We start from the raw sequence: 25761 nt of genomic DNA, 5'->3' as shown, positions 1-25761 counted from the left end.
TCAATCCATTTTTTGCCTATTACCTCTCCCAATTAATATCCTTATCTTGAATTCCTTGTGCCCCATGTTGGGCACCTGGCATCCACGTGCCCAACAAAGCTGTTTTATTGCTTCCCCCTCCTCAGCTGGATGGGGGAGAGGAAGTGTAATGAAAGGCTTGTGGGTCAAGATAAGGACAGGGAGATCACTCACCCATTACTGTTATGGGCAAAACAGACTTTATGTGGGGAAATTATTTTATTACCAATCAAATCAGAATGGGGTAATGATAAATAAACCCAAATCTTTTAAAACACCTTCTCCCCCTGACCCACCTCCCCCCCTTCTTCCTGGGCTCAGCTTCAGTCCCGATTTCTCTGCCTCCCCACCAGCGGTGCAGGGGAATGGGGGTTGCAGTTCATTACATGTGGTCTCTGCCATTCCTTCATCCTCACGCTCTTCCCCTGCTCCAGTGTGGGGTTCCTCTCACAGGAGACAGTCCTCCATGAACTTCTTCAATGCAAGTCCTTCCCATGGGCCGCAGCTCTTCACACACTGCTCCAGCATAGGTCCTAGGTGGGGTTACAAATCCTGCCAGCAAACCCACTCCAGTGCAGTCTTCCTGCAGGATCACAGTCTCCTTCAGGCACATCCCCACCTGCTCTGGTGTGGGGTCCTCCATGGGCTGTGGGTGGGTATCTACTCTGCTGTGGACCTCCATGGGCTGCAGGGCACAGCCTGCCTTGCCAGGGTCTTCACCAGGGGCAGGGGAACCGCTGCTCCAGTGCCTGGAGCCCCTCCTGCACTGACCTGGGTGTCTGCAGGGCTGTTGCTCTCACATCTTCTCACTCCTCTCTCCAGCTGCAGTTGCCATTGCACAGTTTATTCCCACCCCCTCTTCTTAAGTATGTTATCCCAGAGGCAGGCTCAGCTTTGCCCAGTGGCAGGTCTGTCTTGGAGCTGGCTGTCACTGGCTCTGTCAGACACAGGGGAAGCTTCTAGCAGCCTCTCACAAAAACCACCCCAGTAGTTCATCCATCCGTCCCCCCCAAACTTTGCCATGCAAACCAAATACATCCCACCTGCCCTAATCCAACAAAAAACAAATCAACCCAACTACCCCCTGCACCCCCCACCCCTTTATGTATCTTGTTTAATGTAAAGGAAGAATAGTAGTCTGTGTTTGGATAGTTGGTGCAAGGTAATAGCTGTGCTTCCTGGTGACTTGGATTGATGAAGATGTGTGTATTCTGTTTAGATACAGTATCTTTTTTGGTTTCTGTCTCTGTCTTGATGTGCTAATTGTACAATGCTGTGAGTTTTGTTCCTTAATGTTAATTTGATGTATGGTGTTGCATGAATTCTTGTAGTCCTGTTGCAGCTAGTATTTAGTATTTGTTTACCTGTTGACCTGTAATATTACAGACCTTGTAATGTAGGATGTTGGCAGTTCTTAAAATGAAATGATTTTTAACGTGGGCTTAGTTGTTGATAGACTTGCGATGCACTGATTGCTTGTGAAGGCATGTCATCTCCTTTGCTTTCTGTAGTAATGGAACATCGCTGTCCAGGAAGCATGTCTCCCAGATTGACCTTTTATAGTTTTGTTCTCATCCTTTTTACTCTGTATGTAGTTTCCTGAAGCATTATGAATGAATCCTGAGAAGCAACCAGAGATTTAGTGTGGCACTGGCAGTACCTGCTGGGGGCACTGACTGATAGTGCTTTGGAAGCAGGGAGTGGGAGAAAGGGGGCACAGTTCTTCACATACCTTCTTCCATGTAAGCAGTCTGAGCTTACCGAGCCTTGCTAAAGCTGTTACGTACTCTTCCTTTTTCATCTTCAAAGACCCTTTTTTTTTTTCCCATAATACAAAAATCTTAGTCTACGCTAATGCCTCTCCTAGAAAGCCTGTTAAGAAATCATAAATGTGTTTTGTATGCCTTTGCATTTTCTTTGTCATCCTAGACTGTAATTGGGTACTGTAGCTCTCTTTAGGTGCATGCAGCCATCAGTGCAATGAACACGCATTGAGCTTGGGTCCCACAATAACACAACTGTTGGAGAGCCCTGTGGGAGAGAATTGTAGAATCATTTAGGTTGGGAAAGATGGTTAAGGTCATGGAGTCTAACTGTCAAGGAGTGAGCAATGTGAATGGAAGCTGAGGCAACTGTGAATTGTGTATAGATAAGATCCCAGTTAGCAATGTGGGATGCTGGTGCACAGCTGGTGATTGCAGTTGGTTTGTGTTGCATAAGAACAGGTGTGACCAGGTGATTTTCCAGCTCTTGTTCGTAGGCACTTTTTGGCATGTTCTTATCTAAGTATGTTACAGGCACTTTCTCAAGGATCAGGTGACCTGTCTTAGTACAGGTACAATGCTATTTCTTTACTTACCTTGGCAGTGGTTGTCTCCTGAGAACAACAACAAAACCAGAGGTGCTTTTAAGTTTCTGCTGTTGTGTGGCTTTGTTTGTCATGTGGTCCCACACATTATATTACTCTTCCAGGTGTGTGAAACTGAGTAATTGGTATTTGGGCTAATCCTTTCTAATGCTCTGTTGTGATGCTGAATAGTGGAGATCCTCAAGGATGTTGTTAAAAGGCTTGTTTTAAGTTCTGTTCACATGAATATGTAATGGCTGGTTAATAAAAATCTGTATGCCTTGGTATTAAATTGTTTTGAACAGTGCAGGTGCATCTGACATATTTCTATCAGGAATTAATTTCCTCCGCTGATTTAAGACAGTAGTAGAGTATCAAAGGCAACTTGAATGAAGCTTTCCTTTCTAGTCTTCTAGAGAATACAGAGTCTATCCCCTTGGAAATGCTTTTGGTTTTGTTTTGTGTTTCACTATATGGATATATAAACATTTGAACTGACCCTGTTTCTCAGTATGTGTGCTTATAAGGGAGTGGGCCCACGTGCATGGTGAACATGCCAGCTTAGTGAATACAAGGGAGCTCTTCTGAGTTGTAACCAGACCTTGGGTAGGGACCCTGTATCAAACTGGGATTCTGTGCGTTTAGCAAGAAGTCAGAGGAGCTTAAAGCTTGTGTAGTACAGTTTCTTTCTTTGAAGGAAACTTTTAGTAGGTATTTGTTCTTAGACAGTATCAATACTACATTCCCAAAGGATGCTTTAGAAGTAGTGTTAATTAAATATCGGGGACTGGTTTCTTATGATACTACCTGCAAAAGTTGTCCCATGGCCTCATTGTTTCCTTATTATGCCATATTGTAAGCATGAAAGAAAAGTGGCTTCAAGTAAATGAATGTGTGTTAATTATCAATCTTGCCAGCAGTCATGAATTAATATTTGAAATGCATGGAAGGAGCAAGGTTGTGGTCTTCCATGTCTCGGGCTGTAGCAAATGCCTGGTGCTTCTCCTTGCAGCTGGGGCCACTCAGAAGTGTGAGGTGTGCTCTTGTCCAGGCACTAAGTTGCAGGTGAAGGATATGCAGGGAAGAGATGAGCCAGACTGCAGGATCAGGAAGGACAAACAGACTGAGAGGTTCCTTGCAGAGAACCTGCGGAGCCAAGAGCTTTGTAAGAGACTGTGCTTGAGTAAGCAGAGGATAGAGACCCTTAATATAAGGAAGGCTGTGACTTCTGCCACTAGGCTATGTTGTAGTAACGTCTGCCACAGACCTGATCAAGAAGCAGGTGAAAATGGTTCTAGAAAACTGGAGGGAGCCTCATGGAGCAGATCCTAGTACTCATGTGGGGTTTTAATCATCCTGATATTTGCTGGAAAGACCGAGTGAAAGCAATTGTCTGGAATGTGTGGAGGATAATTTCTTGACAGAAATGATTGAGTTAACTAGAGAAGATGCTGTGGCTGGACCTTTTACAAAGAGGGAAGAAGCAATCAGGCATAAGAAGCCTATGACCACTGAAGTGGTGAGGTTTAGGTTCCCAAAAGCAGTAAGACAAACAGCAGAATTACAACCATGGACTTCAGGAGAGCAGTTTTTTTGGCCTGAGCAGGGATTTAGTTGTCAGGATCCCATGGGAGACAGCTTTGCAACTTGAAGTGGCCCAGGAAAGCTGGTTGATACTCCAGGATAGTCTTTGCCAAGCATAGGAGCTGTCTGTTCTGATGTGAAAAAGGCTGAGAGAGTATGGCAGAAACCTCCCTTGGCTGTATGGGGAACTCTGGCAAACTTCAAATGCAGGAAGTGAGTATACAGCAGGTGATGGGTTACCAGGAGAGAGACTTGCTGGAGTGTGCAGGGGCATAACTAAGGAAGCCAAAGTTTTGCTGGTGTTGGCTATACCTTTTGACTATATACTGAAAGATGTGAAAGGGCATCGGGAAGTTTCTGTGTATTAGGAACAAAAGAAAGGAAGAGGAAAATTCGGGCTCATTCTTCAAGGTACCTGATAATGGCAAAGGGTGTGAACAAGTTTGAGATACTCTGTGCCTAATTAGCCTTGGCCTTGGCCTTTCCTGGGAAAGTCCACTCAGGCCTCCTAGGTCCTAGTTGCCTAGTTGCAGCGCCAGATGAAGTGTAGCCGTGTTCACAGCAGGGAAAGATCAAGTGGGTATTATGTAAGTGAATTTGACATAGAGAAGGCCGTGGGATGGGTGGGGTGCATCTGAGTTGAGGGAATAAGCTGGTTTCACTGTGAGACTGCTCTCTCTCATCTTTGTAATGTCAGTAATGTGGGAAGTTCCTGATGACTGGAAGGAGGTAACTGTTTCTTTGTTCCAGAGAACTACAGGGAAGGAATTGGAAAAAATATGGTATGAATTTTTTTAGAAGCCATGTCTTGCTACATGAAGTATGAGAATGTGACTGCTGTCAGTCACAAAGTGAATTTATGGTGGCAAATCATGCCTGGCTAATCTGGTAGGCATCTTTGATATGACCAGCTTCAAGGGTGAAAGAGAGCATTGTTTGTTAATTACCTTGTTTTTACCAGGGCTCTTACTGGTGTCCTGTAGCATCTTAGTAGCTGAATTTGTGAGGTGGTCAATCTAGCTAAACTACAAAGTGAGTGAAAAATTGGATCAGCTCTTTAGATTTCACATCCAACCTCAATTATCGATCGCTTCTGTGTATTTTTTTTTTTTTTGAAAACCCACAGGGCAAAGGGAGAGCTCATTTTATGCAAATAAAGCAGGAAAAGTTAATTTCCATTACGCTGTCAAAAGGGCAAATACATGATTAGTCAATAGTCTTTGGCTATGCAAAGTGAAAGAAGGAAGCTATCTCTTTCACCATTTATAGTGTCATATTTGATGAGAAAAGGAATGCCTCTTCACAGGTAAGTTGAATGCTTATTGTGGAAGTATGACCTGTTTCTTTACCTGTGGGATTTTTTTTTTATTTGCTTTTCACACATGGCTGAACTATCAGGTTCAGATTTGGGGAAGCTTTTTTTTTCTAAGTGAGGATTTTCCTTGGCAGATACAATTACCAAAACACTGATGTTATTCTGAGAAGGTAAAAAAAGTTACGAGAGTCCTTGAAAGTCTCCAGTTTTGTCTCAGTTTTAATAAAAGTTGAGTGTAAAATTTGAAGAATAATGTCCAGAAACTTAAATAATAGCTCGTTTATGACACACTTTCCTACATAATTTTGCTGATATTGTGCTCAACATTTCTCAATTTTGTGTATGTTGTATTTGCTGTTTAAAAGATCTTCAGTTGAGCTTTTGAGTGATGGTTTTGTTCCAACATGCACAGCTGTTGCTCTTAACTAGCTGTTCTGGGTGCTACTACTGGTTCACTATTGGAACTGTCAGTCTCCTGGAAATGCTTCTGAACCCAGGAAGAAGTTAATTTGCCGAGCCTGAATTTCGTTTGGCTTGTTTTTGCTTAATCAGCGAAGGAGTTTGTCTTGACTTGAACAGCAAGCGTACTGTGTGGGGTGGTTGCTGGGGGCTGCATCTCCCTGCTATTTCAGATCCGCCCCCTCTGCTCCAAGGCTGTTCCTGAACATAACAGAGGTGGCTGAATCACCTGGCCAATGTTTGCACTTTGTGGAGATGAGAAGCTGGTACTTCGAATGTCTTGGAGACTAAAAGCAATCCAGTCTTCCGCTTAGAAAAAGGGGGAACCTCTTTAAGTACTGTGAGATTCCTGTAGCTTTAGAGCCCTGGAAGATTTGTTGCTTGGTGCTGGAAGTCTGCCCAGCTTGCCCCAGCTGTTAGCGCCCTCCTAGGCTGCTCATTTAAGTCTTCAGAGGCTAAAAACCTTATGTATGTAGGAGGGAAGGAACAGTGGTTGGGGGGTTGCCTTTGAAGCACTGTTGCTTGATAAGGCCAGATGCCAGTGTCTGGAACCTTCCTTTTTGTACAGGAGTATGAAATACAGTATGGTTGGGCTTGGGCAGCCCCACTGTCTGCCATAGTCACCTGCTGCTTGGCACTTGAGAAACCATAGCTGCACATTTGTTTCTTCCCTTTGGTTTTCAGCAAGGTACTGCTTTTCTTTCTCCTAATTTTAAGATTGATTGAAACTTTGAACTATTTATGTATTTGCTTGTGCTGTTAACCTTGTTAGGCATAGAAAAAATTTTTGAGAACTGTGGAAGCCACTGTAGCATCTCATGTACTTTTGGTTTGAGAAGACACTTTTTATGCTGTCTGTAATACTTGATAAATTCAGCAGTTGGTGATCCTTTATTCAGTAACTAAATGCTGAATTCAAAGCTTTGATTTTTACAAGACTGTAGTACTAATAAGGGTTTTGATATTGTATTTTGACATTTTAATGATAATGTTCTTTCCGATCTTTTAGATCAATGTTAACTTTTATTTGATAAAACAGGAGTATGTAAAGGGTCTGTACCTACCTTAAATATGTCAGTCTTCTCTCTAAATATGAAGTTATGAGTATAACGTGAAGGAGATTTTAGTTGTATGAATGATTTATTTTTTGGTAGTAACCTGAATTTTAATGGTAAGTCTGTCTTTATTTTCCTTGTCATAGTGTAATTTGTATCTCACTTCTACTTGCTGAGTGTTTTAAAGAGTTTTGAGAATCAGCCTTGAGTATGGGTTAAATTGAGCCTGAAGTTTTCTCATGTGCTGCTTGTTTATTATCTGTGGAGCTCGAGATTGACAGATAAACTTGTAGACTGTGAGCTCTGCAGTAGTGACACTTGTTGACAGCAGTTTCCCATTTACTTTTTTCTGGTTTTGCTTTAGAGGAAATACTGTAATTCTTCTGCAGGTTAACTTCAGTAACTTCAAAGATGTAGTTTTTATGTGTCTTAACATGTCCAGCTCAGTATTTGCCCAGTACTAAAGTTTGTTTCTGTGCCAGATCGTTGCTCTTTCTACAGAGAATTTTCTTTTGCAGCTTAGCTAACAAAAAATAAGCATGTGTTTTTTTCTGTGTGAATTAGTTTTGACAGCTAATCTTTTAAATTAATAAGATTGAAGAAGTAAGACTGCTGTGTTAAAAGATTTTTTTTTTGTGAAGCAGTTGTTGTAGACCTAACAAAGAAATTTAAACAAAGTTTTTGGTTTGAAGATACACTTTGTTAAAGAAAGTCTTCAACTGCTAGAATGTCGTATATTTCTATCAGCTGAAATAAAGCATACAATCACTATTAAAACTTTCTGCCCTCAGATTTCTGGGAGTAAAGCTAACATTAACTATCATTGTAAATTAATTTTGCAGACAGGTATGCATGCCTGTGCATTCTCTGTACCAATGTTTTTGCAGAAGAAATTTGAATTGTATGACTTCAAGCAGTTAAACCAACAGTGGCTGCCTCAAGGTGCAAACAGTCAGATCATATGCTCTTAAAGAAATTAAAGGTGTGGCAAGTCTCGGAGGAAGGTGTCTGTTTTTAAGTTAAAATGAAAACTTAACACACTTCTATGTGAAGTTCATAATTGAATGATATTTCTAAAATGTTATTACTTGGAAGCTGGTTTGGAGTGGTATTTTTTGGTCTGAGTTGCTTTCTTTCTTTCTAAGTGCTCCATTTCTGTAACCTAAACCAGCAGTTTTAGTTACTTGTTCCCTCCTAGCAGCCCTTCTCTAAATCTAGGAAGGAGAGCACTTAGGTTGCATTCAGTGGGGGGGAAAAACCTGTTCTCTGGCTTTGCTCATAACTTTACACTGCTTGATGTGCTAGAGTGAAAAGATTGTATTTGACTTTCAGACTTTTTGATTTTTGAGGGGAAAAATTCTTTGAGTTCTGTTGTCCATGCATGTGGTGTTCATTCCTGGGCCAAAATATTGTAGAATCAGTTATCTATCATAGGGTTGGTAAGGTAAACTTGATTAAGCCAACCTTAATGTAAATTGTGCCAAAGACGCTAGAGGTGTCAGTGACAGACTTGGGAGTGAGAAATCAGTGTGCATGTGTAGACTAGAAGCTAGCTTTTGTTAGGTTGGGTATTTTGACAGGAAACTTGGGAAGAACTCTTGGCTTTTGAACTTTATTAGTGATCCACAGCTGCTCTGAAAGGTAGACTTCCAATAGTGTGTGTCAGGTATGTAGTGTAGCCACACCGAAATTACTTCATTGAGGGATTTTATGGAGCTTTGAATTTCTGTTGTATTTACTTTTACTTATATATTAGAACATGTCCTCAGAGTTTCTTCTTAAAAAACGTTATGCTAACGTTATCTGAACAGGAGCCTGTAAGTTGCTGCCTGTCTTGTGTAGCTCCACAGGAGAGGACACCGAAATGGGACAAGGGTTCCATGGTGAGCCTGTGATCATATATCAAACAGTCTTGGGCAGCGGAGGATGCAAGAAAGTGTATGTGAGGGTTCCTACCAGGTTCGGACTCAGTCGTGTGGCCAGGCAGTCAAAGGATGCTGCACCAGCGTGCCTGTAGCAGTATTATCTGTACTTGCTAGAAAGCACTTTGCTGCTCTGACTTGCATTGAGTATTTTAAGTGTCTTTGGCCAGAAAAATACAGCTGAATGGTAGAATGTGCATCTTTCTACTTTCTTTATTCTTTTGTTGGTTGTACTTTTTCTGTTTGCTTGTTTCTATGGTACTCTACTCAATTTTTGCTTTTTAGTTTGGACTGTGTTTCTTTTCCCTGGTGGAACCACACATGGTTGTGGAATTCCTTCATGCTTTCCCCCCCGTGTTCTTTCAGTCTTGTTTTTCTCTGCTCCCTCCCATCTGTTCCATCAGTGATTGATCATATTGTTCAATATATGGTGTGTCATTATGCAGGTTTACTGATAATGAATGATCTACCTTGGGCAAGAAAACCAAGTGTGTTTTAAACTTAGGAGGTGGTGGTGCGTGTTGTTCTCATTCCTTAGCATAAAGAACTCCTAGACTTGCACTAAGTAGCAAATGCTGGGCATTTATCTATTGGAGATTGCTTTATTTATGTGTCTAATTGGACTGAGAGAGCTGGAAGGATTATGATACTAATTTGGAAGCAGGAAAAGAGGTGATCTTTTCTGAGAAAGCAGCTCTAAGTCTCTATTTTGCTGCTGAACTGGTGATCACCCCACCCTGTTTTGCTGTTTATTGAAGCAGGGACATTGTTTTATGACTATCTGCTTTCTGTCATGGAAAAAGCAAGCTTTGCCTGTGTCAATGAGTTTCAAAGCTAGCATTGCTTCTTTCAGAACTCTGCATGTATTTATATTGTTTCAGCAGGAAGGATGCTTAAATCATGAAACGGAGCTTTGAAACTTTAGATGGCTTTATTAATTTTCTTCTTAATGAAACCTACCTGGCCATCTCCTCCCCTCCAAAGAGCCTAGGGTTTTTTTTTTCCTCATGTGAACCTTCAAGATGAATTGCCTTGCCTTCAGCATGTCCTTTTCTGCCAGCCTATATACATGTGGTAAAATATATGAATATTTGACATTTACTGTGTTAAAACAAAAAGCCAACAAAATTCATGAAAATCTCAGAGAGCTGCATCTTACCCAGGTGGCCTGCTGTTTGAAATATGACTCCTGGTGTGTATTGTACTCTTAGCCCTAGGATTCAGTAATGAGATTGAGTGGTATCTTGCGTGAGCACTTCTGGATGATTGACAGTGAGGTGATGTGAATCATCATTTATCAGGATATTATCATGCCTACCCTTGATAATTTCTCCCTGCTGTCTGGGGAGGTGGTGAAGACAGATAGGACTTTGTGATGTCAAAGTAATTAGTGTGTGTTGGTTTCCAGCTGAACAAACTGGAAACTAATGACCAGGTAAATGAAGATGAAGTGCATTAGTGTAAGGATGAAGGTGCAAGGACCTTGGGGAAGAGCTTATCAAAATTTCATGGGGGTTATTTGAATATCTTACAATTTGTGCAGTTGCAAGCAATATTTAAAACTACTAAAGGATACTTCTGCAACAGTCTATTTACATGTCCTTTGTTGATATCTCTTCTAGTGAGAGGGTCAGCACTAGGGTTAAGGACATCAGATTCTGCTGTAAGAACTGGGAACTCCTTATGGTTTTCATAAAATCTGAGTAGTGATTTTCCAGTTAATGGCAGCAATTTTGAGTTAGATGACGTTAAGGAATCTTAATATACACTAAAGTTGTTGGGTTTTCCAGTGATTCTTCCTGTTTTACAGGGGGGAAATTACCATTAATTTGGCTTCTGCATATTTGACCCGTGACTGACTGGCTCCTTTATATTCTTAAAATATTTATTGTTGCTTGGTACATCTGTAAATATCTTGGGTTCTATTGCAAAGTCTGCATATTTTGTGATCCTGCAGCAGGCTTTTACCAAGCATGGTAGTTTCTTGGTGCAAGTTTTGAAAATTTTATGCACGGGTCATTACTGAAATTTTTGTTGATAATCTAGAAATCTGTTTTATGTAGGTATGTACAGCTATGCTGGTGTTTCAAATTATGCTTAATGCACAAGACCAGATAAATATAATTGCCATACCAACAGCAAGTGATCTGAGGGTTTCTGTGGTTAATTTTCTCACATGTGATTAGATATTGCTAATTGTAATTAACTGATTGATAAGTTATCTGTTTTACATGCTTGTTTTTCAATTATTAAAATGGTAATTTACTCATTGTCATTTATCAGTAAACTTGTATTAATATACCTTGAAGAATAACGTACCTATGACAGCAAGTTTTATAATTAAAGCCTCATGGCAAAATTATTTGTTTGATTAATTTTTATGTATACACCTTTTCTCTTTTTATTTCAGTTGCTTCTTTGGTGAAAGCGAGTGGGCTAGAATCCCTGGCAGGAATTTGTCCGTATTAATATGGCTCATTGGAGACATTATATTTAATTGGAGAGCCTGCGGTACAGTCGCAGGAGGCTGAAGGGAATTATTTAGCATTAGCAATGGCTCGTCTGGGAGTTGTGCACTAATCAAGGAGCTTGTGTGTTAACTGTAGGGATGATGGGAGTTATGACGATTATGACATGTGAGCACATGTCTGTATGAGAACTGGACAGGCAATGAGTTAATCAAGAAATATATTAAATGGCTCCCATGCTGCTTCATTATTACTCTACAGAGTGTCTGTCAGATTGTGTACCTTAAGAAAAAATAAAATGAAATCCAACAAATAGATATTTTTACAGGTCAAGTTAATACCACGTTTTTAACAAAGAGCTTTTACTCCTCTATTTTTCAAGTGAATATGTGCTTTTAAGTGCTGTGTTGAAAAAGAGTAAGTGAATATGTGCTTTTAAGTGCATTTAAAAATGTACCTCTCCAATCAGCACTTTCTTGTATTTTGTCAAATGTTTGCTTTCAATTAATATAAATTGTTTCACATTTTCAAGTAGATGTTTTTAGCATCTTTAAACCTTTACATAATTAATAGCTTGCTAAAATACCAATTTATTTTTAATGTTAGCAGCTTAGCTTCAAAGAAATAAAAATGTTAATTTTTTCTACCATCAAGGTACTCCAAACCTTGCAAAGAAAAAAATCAAACCCAACACTCCTAAACTGTAGTGCTTGGACTGTTTATATGCCCGGTAGACAGGTTCTGTGCCCAGCATGGTTAGAGGCATCTATTTCATATCCATCATGAAATGATCAGTTGTGCTGGAAAAAGTCATATTTAGAGGAAATGGAACTAATAAACTGAGTTCACTTAAAATTGCATAAAACCCATAAACCATCTGAATTGTATCTCTAGACAAACTTACCCAGAGCTACTGGACAGGTGAACATGTGCACTTTTCCAGCTATTGCAAGCACTGCCAAATTTAATGCAACTTTCTACCAAACTGTAACCTTCATGTACTAACTTAATTAAAGCAGTATCATGGCCAGTACCCAAAGTGTTAACCTGTAGGAGGTTGTTATTGAAATCCATTATCTGTGGAGTCAGTATTAGTGGTCAGCAGCCGCAGAAGTAAAACTGCAAGTAAGACCCTCCCTTGGGTGCTGTGAGCTCAGCAGGTTAAACTGTCAAAGCTTCTTAAAGGATGGATAGTTAAACCCCCTGGAGTTATAGGTAAACCAGTCATTTGCTGTCAGCAGGAAATATGACTTTATTTAGCAGGTTGGAGGGGGGAAAGAACCCAAACCTAAATGCTAACAGGAAAGAGGATTTAGAAGGAACTGTTGTATGAGCATGTATGTTGCTGTGCTATGCAGATTCCATGCAACTTGGAAAGATCTTTTTAAATTTCTAGGCTTTTTTAAAACAGGAATTTACTTATATAGAAGTTTACTCTAGTCTTATAAAAGTATACATAAGGTTGAGCTAATTATTAAACCTGTGAATATTACCTGTATTTTTTGAGGAATGCAAAGCTTTGTACTGTTCTTAGAAATGCGAACAGTAGTCATCTTACAGAAACAGTTGTTTCTTCCCTTCAGTGTTGTGCAGGTGTTGCCTGTATAGAATGTAATTATCTTTTCATTACACTAAATATATTTGACATTGACCAAGTCCAATACGTAAGATGTAAATATGTCTTTATTAGAATTTGTTTGTATAGGCCATAAATATTTACGATACTGTAATTGAGCTAGTTTGATAATGGTACTTTCTGTATTTTCTAGTTTTTACTTAGTCTTCAAAGGTGAAGATCAAGAGCGTTTGATTTCGTACTTGTTCAATTGTTGCCTCAAAAAAGAGAATCCCAGAAGTGATAGCTTATAACAGAAGGGTGTGAAATAGGTGTGGGAGAAGACCTGACACTTTGCTATAAACTTGGTGGAGAGGAACTTTGTAGTGGCCTGTGAAGAATGCTTTTTTATATATCAGGACCCATTTTCTCAGTACATGCAATGTTTTTAGACTAAATCTGCTCGATGTTTTTGAAATAATATTGTCAGAAGATTTATTGGGATACAGTAGAGACTAAGATTCTTCTTGCTATCCTTGAGTTACCTTCAGATGGAAAAGTGTGTAATAAGAAATCAGCGAAGGACTATGGAAATGTTGTCAGGGAAAATACTCATTAACCTAAAAAAAGAAAATTAAGGATTTTCCTGGGGTCATGTTAAAACAAAATCTTTACAATTTGAGATGCAGCTATGGCAGAACTCTGAGGGCTGTAAGAAAAAGACTTGTTGAAAATATTTTTGTCAGATCATCTGGAAAAGGATGGGGCTTCATGAAGTCTGGTGTCAGCAGCCATGGTTGGATTGTCCAGTGCTGGTATTGACTGTGAAAATCCTGTTTAGACAGTCTGGTTTTCTTGTCCATTCCTGCCCATTTGTTAGACCATGCACAGTCCTCCTTACACGTTTGGTGAGCTAGCTGCTTGTCTAGACAACCGTTTTTCAGGTGTGTGGGTGTACTGGGTAACACCAGATACGGACTTCTTCACTTAATGTATGGGTAATATGTTTGGTCTTGTAGAATATAAACATAGAAATTATCCTTAAGGAGGGAATGGAGGTTAGTATAGTGGTCTAATGAGCAGTAAATACCTTCTTAAAAGGTATTTAAATGGCATACACCATAAGATGAAACTGCAAAATAGTTTTTCTGCCTAGTTTAAGATTTCCTGTGCAGCAAAAAGTCTTGTGCCATGTTTAGCAGTCAGCTCTGGAACTTTTCATCCTGTAACTTTGTTCTGCTGATCTTAGTTTTATTTTTTCATTGGAGGCCCTTGGCCTTGGTTGTTATCTAGTTTGATCCTCTTTTATGGAATAAATTTTCCCCCATGTAATTCTTCACATACTTTAGGGACTTCTGTGATTACTTCTATCTAGTGCTAAGCAAAATCTGCTTAAACTTGCTTTGAATACAGGGTTGCAAATACTGACAGGCTCTGTTATAGACCCTTTTAAAAAAATGTGAGTTAGGGCTAGCACTTTGTGGTGGGTTGACTGTGTTTTATAACAAATCCTGCTCTGTACTCTCTTACTATATTTGTTGTAACAGGACCAAGTAGCTGTCAAACAGATGGCATAGTGATACACTTCTGGCATGAGCAGGGATGATTTATTGCTAAAAATCATATTTTTAAAAAAGGTAAGTCTGTTCTGAAAAGTTATTTAGCAAGTAGATTTCATGGGATCTCTGGCTTACTGTGTTCTGTGAGTTCCCAGAGTAAGCATGCTTTGTGCTTTTTCTCCGTTACAGTTTTTGTAGTCCATCTTGACATCTGCCTCTTGGGATCTCAAAGCTGACTTGTCTTTCAAAAGAAGACTTTTGAGGGTAGAAAACTTAGGATGGGTTTCATAAAGAGGACTATCTTCAAAGTTTTCCTATAATGTAAAAAAAATTTTAATACACAGTCAGAAAAGTAATTTTCTTGTAGAACTAACGAAGCATAATTTAAAAGAAATTTAATATTTACGTGAGTGGAGTTTTGAAGGAGAAATGCTCTACTTTTGTCAATGTCGTGTAATAAAGTGAATACTTAATAAAGCATTTGTAAGTACTAAAGATTCTGTTCCTCTTAAAACATGATCTTATGCTGGACATGATGATAATTTTGAGGTTTCATCACTGAATTTTTGTGGCTTATTATAGCTACTGCTTTAGTACTTAACCCAAGTGAAAAACCCTTACTCACAGTGGTTAAGGGGTGTGTGTATGTACACGTATATATACACACACACACATATGCATGTGTGTTTTTCTATGATACATACAATGTATTGTGAAGACAAGGAGAACTTTCTATGTTTTAAAAAAAATTGCACTGAAAATTTCTCATTGTTAAGGTATTCTGCATTCACCCACAACCTGTTTTTTGGGGAATTTTCTTTTATAATTTATTTGACCTTTTAGATTTGGTTTCATAGTATGTCTAAATTTGTCTATTTCTGAAAGGACTGTTTGTGCTCTCCTGCCCCTTCTCATTCATTCACTGTATTGGATCCAGTGATTGTCTGGATAGGAGATGGTTTAACAGCTGATCTGACAGAAGGTTAATTTCCCCTCCCCTTAGATTACTTTTTCATTGGGGTCTGTTCACTTCATTGGGGTCTGTCTCCCCAGTATTGTAATTGCTAGAGCTGAATGTGGAGGAGAATTAGGGATGGGATCATCCTTTGAGTGGGAACTTGTATTTGCCTGAAGTGAGGCTTACTGTGAAACTTCCTTCGTATTTCAATATGTGGTTCGTTTTGGGCCAGAAGTTAGTCTGCATTGGGAAGAACTGTAGGGTGTGTATCTTCTGTTTCTGAATCTTTTTTTTTTTTTTTTTAAAAGGTTAATCCTCCACCTATTGCTCCAGAATATGTTGCCTTGAGCTGATGTCCATACATCTCCTGTCACCTTTCTTTTAAATACTGTTGCATGGTTGAAATGCTAGGTAACTGTGAATTCAGCTTGCTGTTGCTGTGGGCTGTTTTCTCAACCCTGGAACTGATTTCAGGGATCCTTTACTTTACATCTTTGGATACTGGAAGCAATTTCTGCAGTCCCATCCATCTGTAGGCAGGCAGGTTTGGAGATTAGATGGGAACCTCGTCTGAAAGGTTGTGTACTGTGTTCATCCATCTGAAAGAGGAACTCTGAAATAAGATGAAAATGCTAGATAGGACCATGCTACCAATGCATACTATATGTTGCTTTGTAATGTGGCTGAGTTTAAGCTATTTTTTTATGAATCCCATATGTCTTCTGGGATATCTAGCTCAGTTAAGAGCTAAACCTCCACTATATGAAGTTTTGTAGTTGGCTACCCTTGCTAACACATGATACTGTTTTTCTAGCCCTGCCTAGCTACTAGTTTTCCCATCTCCCATCTGTCTTACCCGTTTAGGAAACAAAACAAAGAAACATGCATCAAATGCATTCCATGATGAGCTTGTTTTTGGGAGAGGCAGGAAAAAGAAACAGTATGAGAAAGAACTGTCTTATTGCTTTGCTAATGTGCTTAGAAGCTGAGATTCCATTAGGGAAAGGCTGACATCTGGGTACAGATGTGTTTGAAATGCAGAAAGGCTACTAAAAACACTGTAGGGCCCTACTGTTTTTGTTAACGTCACAAAAAGTTAATCCTTTTTCTTAAACACTTAAAGCTCAGAATCACATATACTGCAAACATGAAACTCTAGTATCCACACAGAACATAGTGGTCTGCTTTAAATATGATGAATTGCTCAACCCTTGCAACAGATGGAGGCTCTTGCTTTGGCAAACACATTTATTAAGTATCTTCCCAAGTTGTTAGTGTATGGTCTGAAGTAAGTGTCTCCTATTTCTTCTGGAAACTTGCTCTAGTTAATGTACTCCAAAGTAAAAATAGTCTGCAGAGATGTGAGTGCAGTTGCTAGCTTGCAGATGGTTTCTTCACAGCACCCCCTAAATCAGCAGAGATTGGAGTGGTGGCTGTGCTGCCTCTGATCTTCACTTGGGTAGCTGCCCCATGCTAGCAAAGGGAGCCACAGGTGGAAGGAGACAAGAAGAATGCTTTTCTCTCAAAACTCTGAGAAGTGTTTTGCTATTGATGTAATAAGTTGGAGTTGAACAATGGGACATTGTGTTTTTTCCCTTCAGATTCCTCTACCTACTGTTAATCCTGCAGTTCATCCAAAGGTAGATTAGTAAACAAGTGGACAATTGATCTACCTTTGCTCACTTCTTGTTCAGTTATTCTAGCAATTCCTGGTTGGTGTTGAGTAAACCATATGGAAGGTTGTGATGCAAACCAACCCTTTCATTCTGCTAAATTTCCAATAGCAAAGGGATTACTCTTATTGGTTATTAACTATGACAGACATTTTTTGTTTTCTAGAGCTGTAAGCAGGTTTTCCTTTCCAAAAGAAGAGCTGCTTGAACTTGAAAAGAAGTTAAGCAACCTCTTATTTGCACTTGGTTATCTGCAGATAGATCGATAGGCTAAAGATGTATTGTTTTAAGAACAATTTAATTGTTCTGAATAGAGGCCTGTAGAAATAAGCTCTCCTAGAAAAGGTCCAGAAAAACATACTATAGAGACAAGTGTCATACGTGCAGTTTTCAATGTCTGGCCAAAAACCCCACCACCTTGTTTTAGTCAGCCTTAACTATGTGGTCTTCCCAATGTTCAGCTACTCAGAACTGAAGTTTAGCCAGATCTGTGGCCTTAAGTTTGTATGAGGCACTAAACTAGTTGCTGGTTTTGGAGGCTAAAACACAGTAAGCACTTAAAATACGGTTCTGATGGAGAGGCCTTCTTTCCCATCAGTATTCCAGAAGGTGCTTCACTGGGAAGTGAAGAATAAGCATATAGGCATTAGGAGCTAAAGCCATTCTGGAAGACTCTCCTCAGGATTCTTGTTTGTAATGTCTTCAGGACTCTGGAGGCATTTCCTTCCTTGTCCCAGCAAACAAAACTCAGTTCCAGGGTATCACTGCATGACAGCCTTAACCTGGTCTATTTTTCACAGTATGAGTCATCAGGCCTCTAGATACAATGGGGAGTCTTCTGTTGATGAGGTTTTTGACAAGTAATATTGTGTGTCTTTTTAGCAGTCAACAAAGTTGCAGAGCTTTGTTCATGGGAGAGAGAATTTTGAGATTACTTTTTATTTTTTAAGGTTACAAAAATAAATTCATGTTTACAAGTGAGAATGCAAACAGATAAAAATCTTTATATGTGTTGAAAATTGCATTCTCTTAGTCTTGGTTAGAAATGTGGTCTTCCTTGCCTGTTGGGTGTTTCTCTCCTTTTAAAGAGTGTTCACTTAAACCCGGATCCTTCCATTTTAATTTTAGTTAAAATCTGGAATTTTGAGGCCACTAGTTAGTGAGGCTATTGCTGTCTTCAAGTTTTGACTGGTTGGCAAACTGAAGTACAAGATAGGGGAGTAGAGGAAAGGGTGCAAATTTTTAAAATTTTTTTTCATGGTTGGTATCTGCTAACCCAGGATCTATTCCTACGGATACTAATGGATGGGCTGTTTTGAGAGTCACTGTAGACTTGAAGGGGCCTGTAAGTAAATACCTTTCACCAAACCAAATGTTTGAAGGTCACTGAAGGATTGTTTTACCTCAGTCCTCACATAAGTATTTGTGGGCCATCAAATTAAAAACCCAGAAGTTTTAAAATAGGCTTGTAGAGAAATCTACTTATGCTGACTCTGTAGGTTGACTTGTTTATCTGCATAAGTTTTTATTTAGGTTTTTGAAATGCTGAGTAAAAATAAATGTGGAAAATGCAGGATAGTTATGTCATTTATGGCTTTCATAGTTTTGCTTTTCATGTGGTTCTGAAATATTTCCATTATTTTATTTTAGGGTTAAATGATGTAATCATATGGTAATATTTCTTTGCAGATAACACTTTAAAGGCTGTATGAGTATCACACACTCACTAAGAGCACAGATTTATTGCATTATTGGTGTGGTATTTTAGCATGAGGCTGCTAAAGACACTTAGGTCAGATGAAAGATGTGTTTTTGGCAAAGCAGTAAATGTCAACCTTTTTTGCATCCATTTGATATTTTTTTTTTTTTTTGGAATTCAAGACAGGTTCAATGCCACAAGCTTTTTGTTCTGTTTTGTCTGTCTCTCTTGGCAGTGGTGCTGGCGAGATTTGAGGTGGTGGGTTTTTTTAGCTACCTTACAAAGGATTTACTCATTAGCCCTATTTTATGGGTTGAGCTAATTGTGATTTGTCTTGCTGAGCGGTATTATGCAGTTTGGGCCAATTAAGTGAATCCACTTACACCAACGGATGTTGTTCCAGTGTGTAATATTGATTTGAGCTATAAAAGGAGAATGACTTGTTTGATTAGATTGCTTTGTCTAAACAATGCTGGAGATGTTTTCTAGTGTACCAAACAAAAGTGTTCTCTTCAGTGAGTTTTTTTTAATTGCTTCTTGGGTTTGATTAACAGATATAACAGTTTCCCTATATATAAACTCTGGAATAGTACAGAATAATTGGGAAAAAAATGCATCTTGCAAAACAGTGTAACTGTCTCTGCTGCATGGGTATCAGCTTGTGTTGAGACCTGGGGATGTGTAGGGTGACCTACTCTGAAAAACTGGGACACTGGGGAATCCCAGACATTTATCTCCTCGGAGATGGAGGAGTGTGGGAGGAGTGAGTGTGTGTGTGTATGTGTTAATTAAGCATTTACACTGAAGTAAATGGCATCTGTCACATGATAAACATTAGAAATTACTGAAATGTATAAAATAATCTGTGTAAACTCTGCAGGTAATATTAAGCACTCTGTTAGGAAACACATGCAGGTTTGTGTTTTTTGTTCTTCTGTTGGCTCTCATGACAAAGTCAGCCTTTAGTTTTTGAAATCAGTCGATGAGAATCACTCTAAAACAAATTGAGGAGAAAAACACTTCTGTCATGAATCAGATCCATAAGAAGGTAACAAACTCTGGAGTCACTAAATAATTATAATGTTAGGGATCTGTAAATTATCCGCGTGTCTTTGATTGGTTTATAGATTTCATATGCACTGAAAATAAGTGTTTTAGTTCTTTGCCCTGAAATAGTTTTTCCTATGTTCTGTTTCCTTACCAAGAAATCTTTTCTGTGTTTAAAAGTCGAGGGGCATATATATGTAATTGTGACTTGTTTATAATACAGATTTCAACTAGCAATCTGCAGCAGCTGAATGACTCCTGGAGGAGGTTACCTTGATTCTGCTGTGTTAAACAGAACATCCCTAGGAGTGCTACGTATATTTTAGGTAGTAAGCTGTTAATTTTGTTATCTCTAAATGATTATTGTTTGAGTTACATTTTTGATTAAGGGGGTGATTCAGTAAATTCAGAGTATGACTGGGCAAGAGAGCATGCTGCTGTCAAACGAGTACATGTGCCACCCTCCAGTGTAAAGGAGAGCTAACAATCTAGGTAATTTGGGTACTTCCTAGCTCTGATTCAGTGTAGTCCTTCTAAATCTGATTCTCCCGCAAAGTGGCTACTGAGTATTTTGGCGGTGCTTGTATCCAGAATTTTGGGTTATGGGCATTTTTCTCTTCTGGGTTATGATGCCAAGCCCTGGCACTAAACCTGGTTTATAAATCCTCTTGAAATACCGAAGCGTAATGTACAAGGAAGATCTCCAGTTGCTGCTACTGTTATTACCCCTTATTGCACTCTGTACTCTGAGAGCTGCCACAGCCTGGAGTGGTGCTTGGAACCAGTCCAGGCCAAAAATGGCTGGTTAATCAGCCCTGATGGACTCCTTGCTTTATGTGCCTATTTACTGGAAACGTGGTGAAGAAACACAAAGCTGTTCCTGTGTGAAGATCTGGCAGGTTTTACTGGTTTACATGCCTTGCCGTGAAGGTGGCTTCTGGACCTAAACTAGCCATGGAAGCAGGTGGCCATTTTTGTGCAGTTTGCTTCTGAATTAATAAGCTCATTGGACTTGAGCTAGTTCTTGTATCTGTATGTGGTCGTGAAGAATTGTACAATAAAATAATTGTTGTATTTCACATTGTGTCCAGTTGTCTTTGTACCTTAATCCAAAAGTAGTTACGCTACTTAAGAGTATTCATTCTAATGTTCTTTTGCTAGGGCTCCTTATTTGTCCTAGATGCAGAGCTGAGGAGGCTGTGATGGGCTGATCGCATGTTTGTGGCTAATTGGGGTTTGGATTTCCAAAGGTATAACAAACCTGTGCAGGGATTTGGAGGACTAAATTTAGTCTGTATTTTTTGAATTAGGTGGAGGTTCTGTAAAATGATGATTCAGTAAGTTTTGGTGAATCTCCCTTATTTCTGTTGTTGCTTCAATATAATTAGCCCTTATGAAATAGACTACTTCAATTATACAACTTTTACAGAAATTAAACTTTTACATTGATGTGTCTTGTCACATTTCTAGTTTTTTGTATTCTCTAACATAACAGGTCCTTGTAGCTGCTTGAAATGTATCTTTTGAGGCAAAGGTAGCCCAATATGATTAAAACTTGCAGTATAAACCATTAAGCACTTTAAAGTTTGTCTGCTTTTCCAGCCTTTGTTGTTATCCATTCATGCTTGAGATTGCAGGTCAATTCTAATATTTATGAAGGAATTGCATTTCTTCAGGAACCTCCTGGGACTTGCTGCTTTGTTTTGTTGACATTGTTTTTGTGAACTAAAACAGAAAAGGGAGAAGTTAACTTCTGAAGTTTTAGCTGTAGTAAATTTGGGATAAATTTTGAATACCTAGGATTGTGTGGTTTAAGTCAAGCACTTAAGTAACTCTTGAATTTGAAAATTACATTTGAAACTTAGAGTGCTTGAGGAAGGGGATTTGCTGGATTCTTTGGACTGTCTAGAAATATTGCATTATATATCAGCTTCTGCAGAAGAAGAGGTTTAGTGAATTGTGTGAATTATGTGCTACTTGGTAGTAAGCTGAAAGTTTCAGCTGTTGCGTAGATCCAAATGATTGCTTGTGAAAGTTTGCTAGTAATTATGTTTCTATATACTGTACTGTAAATTCTGTAGTGTATTTGCATTATGGCATTTGGGGTATTCTTAATGAACTGCAGTGCAATGTGAAAGAAATACTTAGAGAAGGGAGTCATCATGAATTACTAAGAAGAAACAGATTTCTGTTTCCAGATTATATGTGGTTTAATCATACGTAGAAAAAAGTAGATGGGAGATGGACCCATAGGTTGAAGAACTGTCACTGGAACCTGAAAATCTGGAGATTGTGAACTAGTAGGGAGGAATGGAGACCTCATTCTTAAGGTATTTGCTTGGTGCTCTATGGCAGTGCATCAGGTAACATGAATGTGATATGGCTGCTGTTTTGTTATATCCATGTATGGTATGTTAGGGTATGTGCAAGGCTGAACTGGCACCAACCTTCAGTAAGGTAAGCAAGGAGAAATGGATTTGCTGGATTACAGGGGAGTGGGGGAAAGGAAGAGTCAAAACTCCAAAGGGTTGAAGTGGCAATGAAACATTTCAGAAGAAGGGAGAAAATGGTGGGGGGAAATTTCACAAGACTGTTTATACATACACGGTTTTGCAGTATCTTCTATGGCTGCTTCTGGTACTAGTAGGACTGTTGGTGTCTCAGGGTGAGAAGTGTGTGGGTATGGAGTTTTTCTCTTGATGCCTAACAATACCTAACTATATTAAGTTAGTCCTTTTCTGTAAGGAAGCTTTTGGTTTTGTAAAACATACATGCTTAACTATGTTTAAGTTTGAATAACTTTGTTTAGACATGTAAACCACATTGGAATTCAAAACAACAACTTTAAGCATGTAGAGTGATCATGCAAATAAAAGTATTCAAGGTCCATGCTGTTTTTTGTACTTAGTGTGCCAGGAGGGATGACAGACAGGCTAATCTTGATAGCATTTGATCAAAATAGATTACTGACTTCTGTTGCTGTGGTATACTTGCTAAAAAGCATTAAAATCCTGCTGCATGATTGTCTGTGCTAGTGCTTTAGGGGTTTGTTTTGTTTTGTTTTTTTTTGTTTTGTTTTTTTTTGTTTTGTTTTGAAATGTGAGGCTAATGCTGTAGTGGTAAAGTTAAACCATTGTGAAGCAATAATCCAAATGTGAAATGCATCTCAGTTCTAGGAGGTTATGTGAATTCTCACATACTCAAGTATACAGCAAATTCAGAAGCTATTTAAGAGATGCCCCCAGAAAGAAACTTGGAATTAGGTGGCAAGTTAATGTTCCTTCCTGGTAGTAGGATTAACTTTTGCAAATTCAATAAAAATGAAGAAAGAAGTAAAGCATTTCGTAAGTGACTCTTGTGCTTCTTCTATGTGTCTTGCTGTACTCACGTGAACACTTATTGCTCATTGCATTCTTCAAAGTAGTTTGACTAATGCTTGTCACTGCTTCTAGATGATTTCCCCCCGCCCCCCCCCCCCGCCCCGTTTGTTCTGAATGAGCCAACAGAATATGTGGGTTACATTACTGCTAACCTTAGTTTGTCATAACTGACAGCCTTCATGCTACCTGTAAATAAAGTTTATTTTCACAAAAAATAAAATTCCCTGTTCATAAACTGCAAATACTTTGAATTTCACGTGTGAAAACTTGTTTTCTAAAAGAATGCCCCCTTTAAACAATTTATTGTTTCGCATGCTGAAGATGATATAAAATATTTCATAAAGGTAACTTAAAATTGGTAAGCATTGGAAATGTCAAACTGTCAGTATAAATGAGTCTTACTGACACATAACTAATACAATCTTACACAGTTTGAGCAATGGCATGCTTTCTTAAATACAAACTGAAAGGGAGCTTACAAAAGGAGAGCAGAATGAGGAAAAACTGGTTCTGTTTCTTGGATCTGTGTGTATCTTTAAAGGAAAAGAATTCTGAACTCTGAAAACATGTTGAAGACCAATCTAATTAAACTTTTGTAAGTTTTTCTTCAATTTAAGTGTGCATATGAATTGTAAGTAGACTTGAGACTTCAAACCTAACTTCAAACTTCAGACCTAGCTATTTTATTATTCCTGGTAAAATATTGGAAACGTTTGTCCCTTTTGTATAGTTCAGATTTGACTAAAAAATGTTTGGCAAATGCATATAAATGAGGATACAATGGATTAGGAATCCAACATGAGCCTGCTTAAATAATTCTCAAGATTTTCTGGTTCACGTGTAGTGATATTGAACTCTTTAGTCATAGGCTTTAATTTGTGCATGGTGCTGACCTGATGCTGTGCAGGGACACTCACTGCATCCCTTCATTCAATTCACTCTAATTATCCCCAACTTCCTGGGGAGCCTGCTTAGAACTGGTCATGAATGTTTGTTATTAAGTATTAAGATATTAGACTACCCTGGTTACATGTAACAAAGTAGTTTTTAGTCTGAATTTACATATAGATGATCAGTATAGGAAGCTGAAATTGCATTTGTCATGATGTTACTTAATCAAATTCAAAATAATATATTGGAATAATAAAACATTTTGACAGTGACTTAAGCTTGGAGTTAAATGAAATGAGATTTATTGTGTGAGTTCTTGTATGTCAATGTCGGTAATTTCAGTGTGTATTTTAGAGTGGTTATGGTATGTAAATTATCTTTGAAACAATCAGATTTGTGTGCATATTTCAGGGTGACGGTAATTATTTTTGCTGGGAGCATCTGTTAATGCAGAATATTGCCTCTTCAGGTTCATGTGAAAATGGCGGACGAAGCTGTCTGTGTTGGCCCAGCTCCCACCAGCAAAAGCTACCTCAACATGGATGCCATCATGGAAGTCATTAAGAAAACCAGAGCCCAAGCTGTGAGTCTGAATGAGTCTATCTGCTGCAGCTGTTTCATATATAGAAAGCAGAAAAGCCAGAGTTTGTATTTTTTTTTTTTTTAAGGTGTGGGGGGGAAGTGATTGAATATGCTATTCCAGTTAGTTCATGTCACATGAGTTAAATGTGTCTGAAATCGCTACTGGAAATCAAAGGCTTTGTAGCATCTGGCAGCACTGGTCGCTGATCCTGCAGGTGGCTGCTGGATTCAGCTTTCACACCAGGGAGCAGCTTCAGTTCATTTCCAAATTTGCTGGGGGAGAAAAAAAATACCAATTAGTTTTGAGCACTAACCCTTTATATGCCATAATGGCTTTTTTTGAATGTTTTACAAAGTGTGTCCAAAAAAGCTTTTGCTTAGACATAGTTTGAATCACTTTCTAAGTCATAGAAATGTTATTTGCAGGAAGGTAAGGTAAATGGAGCATCCCATGATTATTTTTGTTTTAGAACGTTCACAAAATGCTTGTTAGCTTTATATGTGTAAATGTGGGCTCTTCTGCCTTTCTCTCTCCAAATTGGCCGGAGATTCTAAAGCTTAACAGAAATTGGCTGGAAAAACTAATGTGTAGTCATGTTCGTATGCCTAATCTTCTTTGTTCTGTCAATGAAATAAACTTAATATTCAGGGGTGCTGTACACAGAGCATTTATTAAAATAAAATTTGATGGGTGTATATGAGCAACACTAATTACCCTGGAACAGTTTGGATCAACATTGTAATTTATTTCAGAGAAGATGTTTTGGTATAGTGCTTTCAGGGGCCAAAAACTTTCCCATAAAGAAAAAAAACTGTCTCCTTCCTTCTGAGTTTCTGAATATGGAACTTAGTTTTTTAGGGTCTTTAAAAGAGGGGAATAAAATGGCTTATACTTTGTCTATCAGCGTATACTGGATCAAGAATCTTACGTGAATGGTGAAAAGAAAAATGAAAACTTTCTCACATTCGTCTCAGTTACGCTAGGTGTATATTGGGGTGTGAACAGCAAACTAGGCACGCAAGGTTGTATGACCTAAACTAATGAAACAGTAAACAGTGTTCTCCAGCAAGGTTCACCGGAGTTAGGAGCCTTAAGGCTGCTGTTGTAATCAGTGTTAGAAATACTTGGGGATGAGGAGCATTTTATAATGGCTACTAAGAAGTGCGTAGATGAGCGTATATGGTTAAATCTGCAGTGAGATAAACGTGGCAAAATGGAATTAAAAAGAGCAGAAGGCAAACACCAAAG

General features: G+C 38.8%; 1 protein-coding gene across 1 annotated transcript in view; it reads left to right on the top strand.

Moving 5' to 3' along the window:
- The window catches only part of PCCA (propionyl-CoA carboxylase subunit alpha), a 292537-nt gene that overhangs the window by 22435 nt on the left and 244341 nt on the right, over positions 1 to 25761 (top strand). Inside the window, exon 5 of the mRNA XM_055802742.1 lies at positions 24400 to 24513. Within this exon, the coding sequence (XP_055658717.1) occupies positions 24400 to 24513 (114 nt within the window). The remainder of the gene's footprint in view (positions 1 to 24399; positions 24514 to 25761) is intronic.

The sequence above is a fragment of the Falco peregrinus genome, chromosome 4, assembly GCF_023634155.1.
Source record: "Falco peregrinus isolate bFalPer1 chromosome 4, bFalPer1.pri, whole genome shotgun sequence".
In the NCBI taxonomy this organism is placed as follows: domain Eukaryota; kingdom Metazoa; phylum Chordata; class Aves; order Falconiformes; family Falconidae; genus Falco; species Falco peregrinus.
This window is presented reverse-complemented; position numbering and strand designations above follow the sequence as displayed.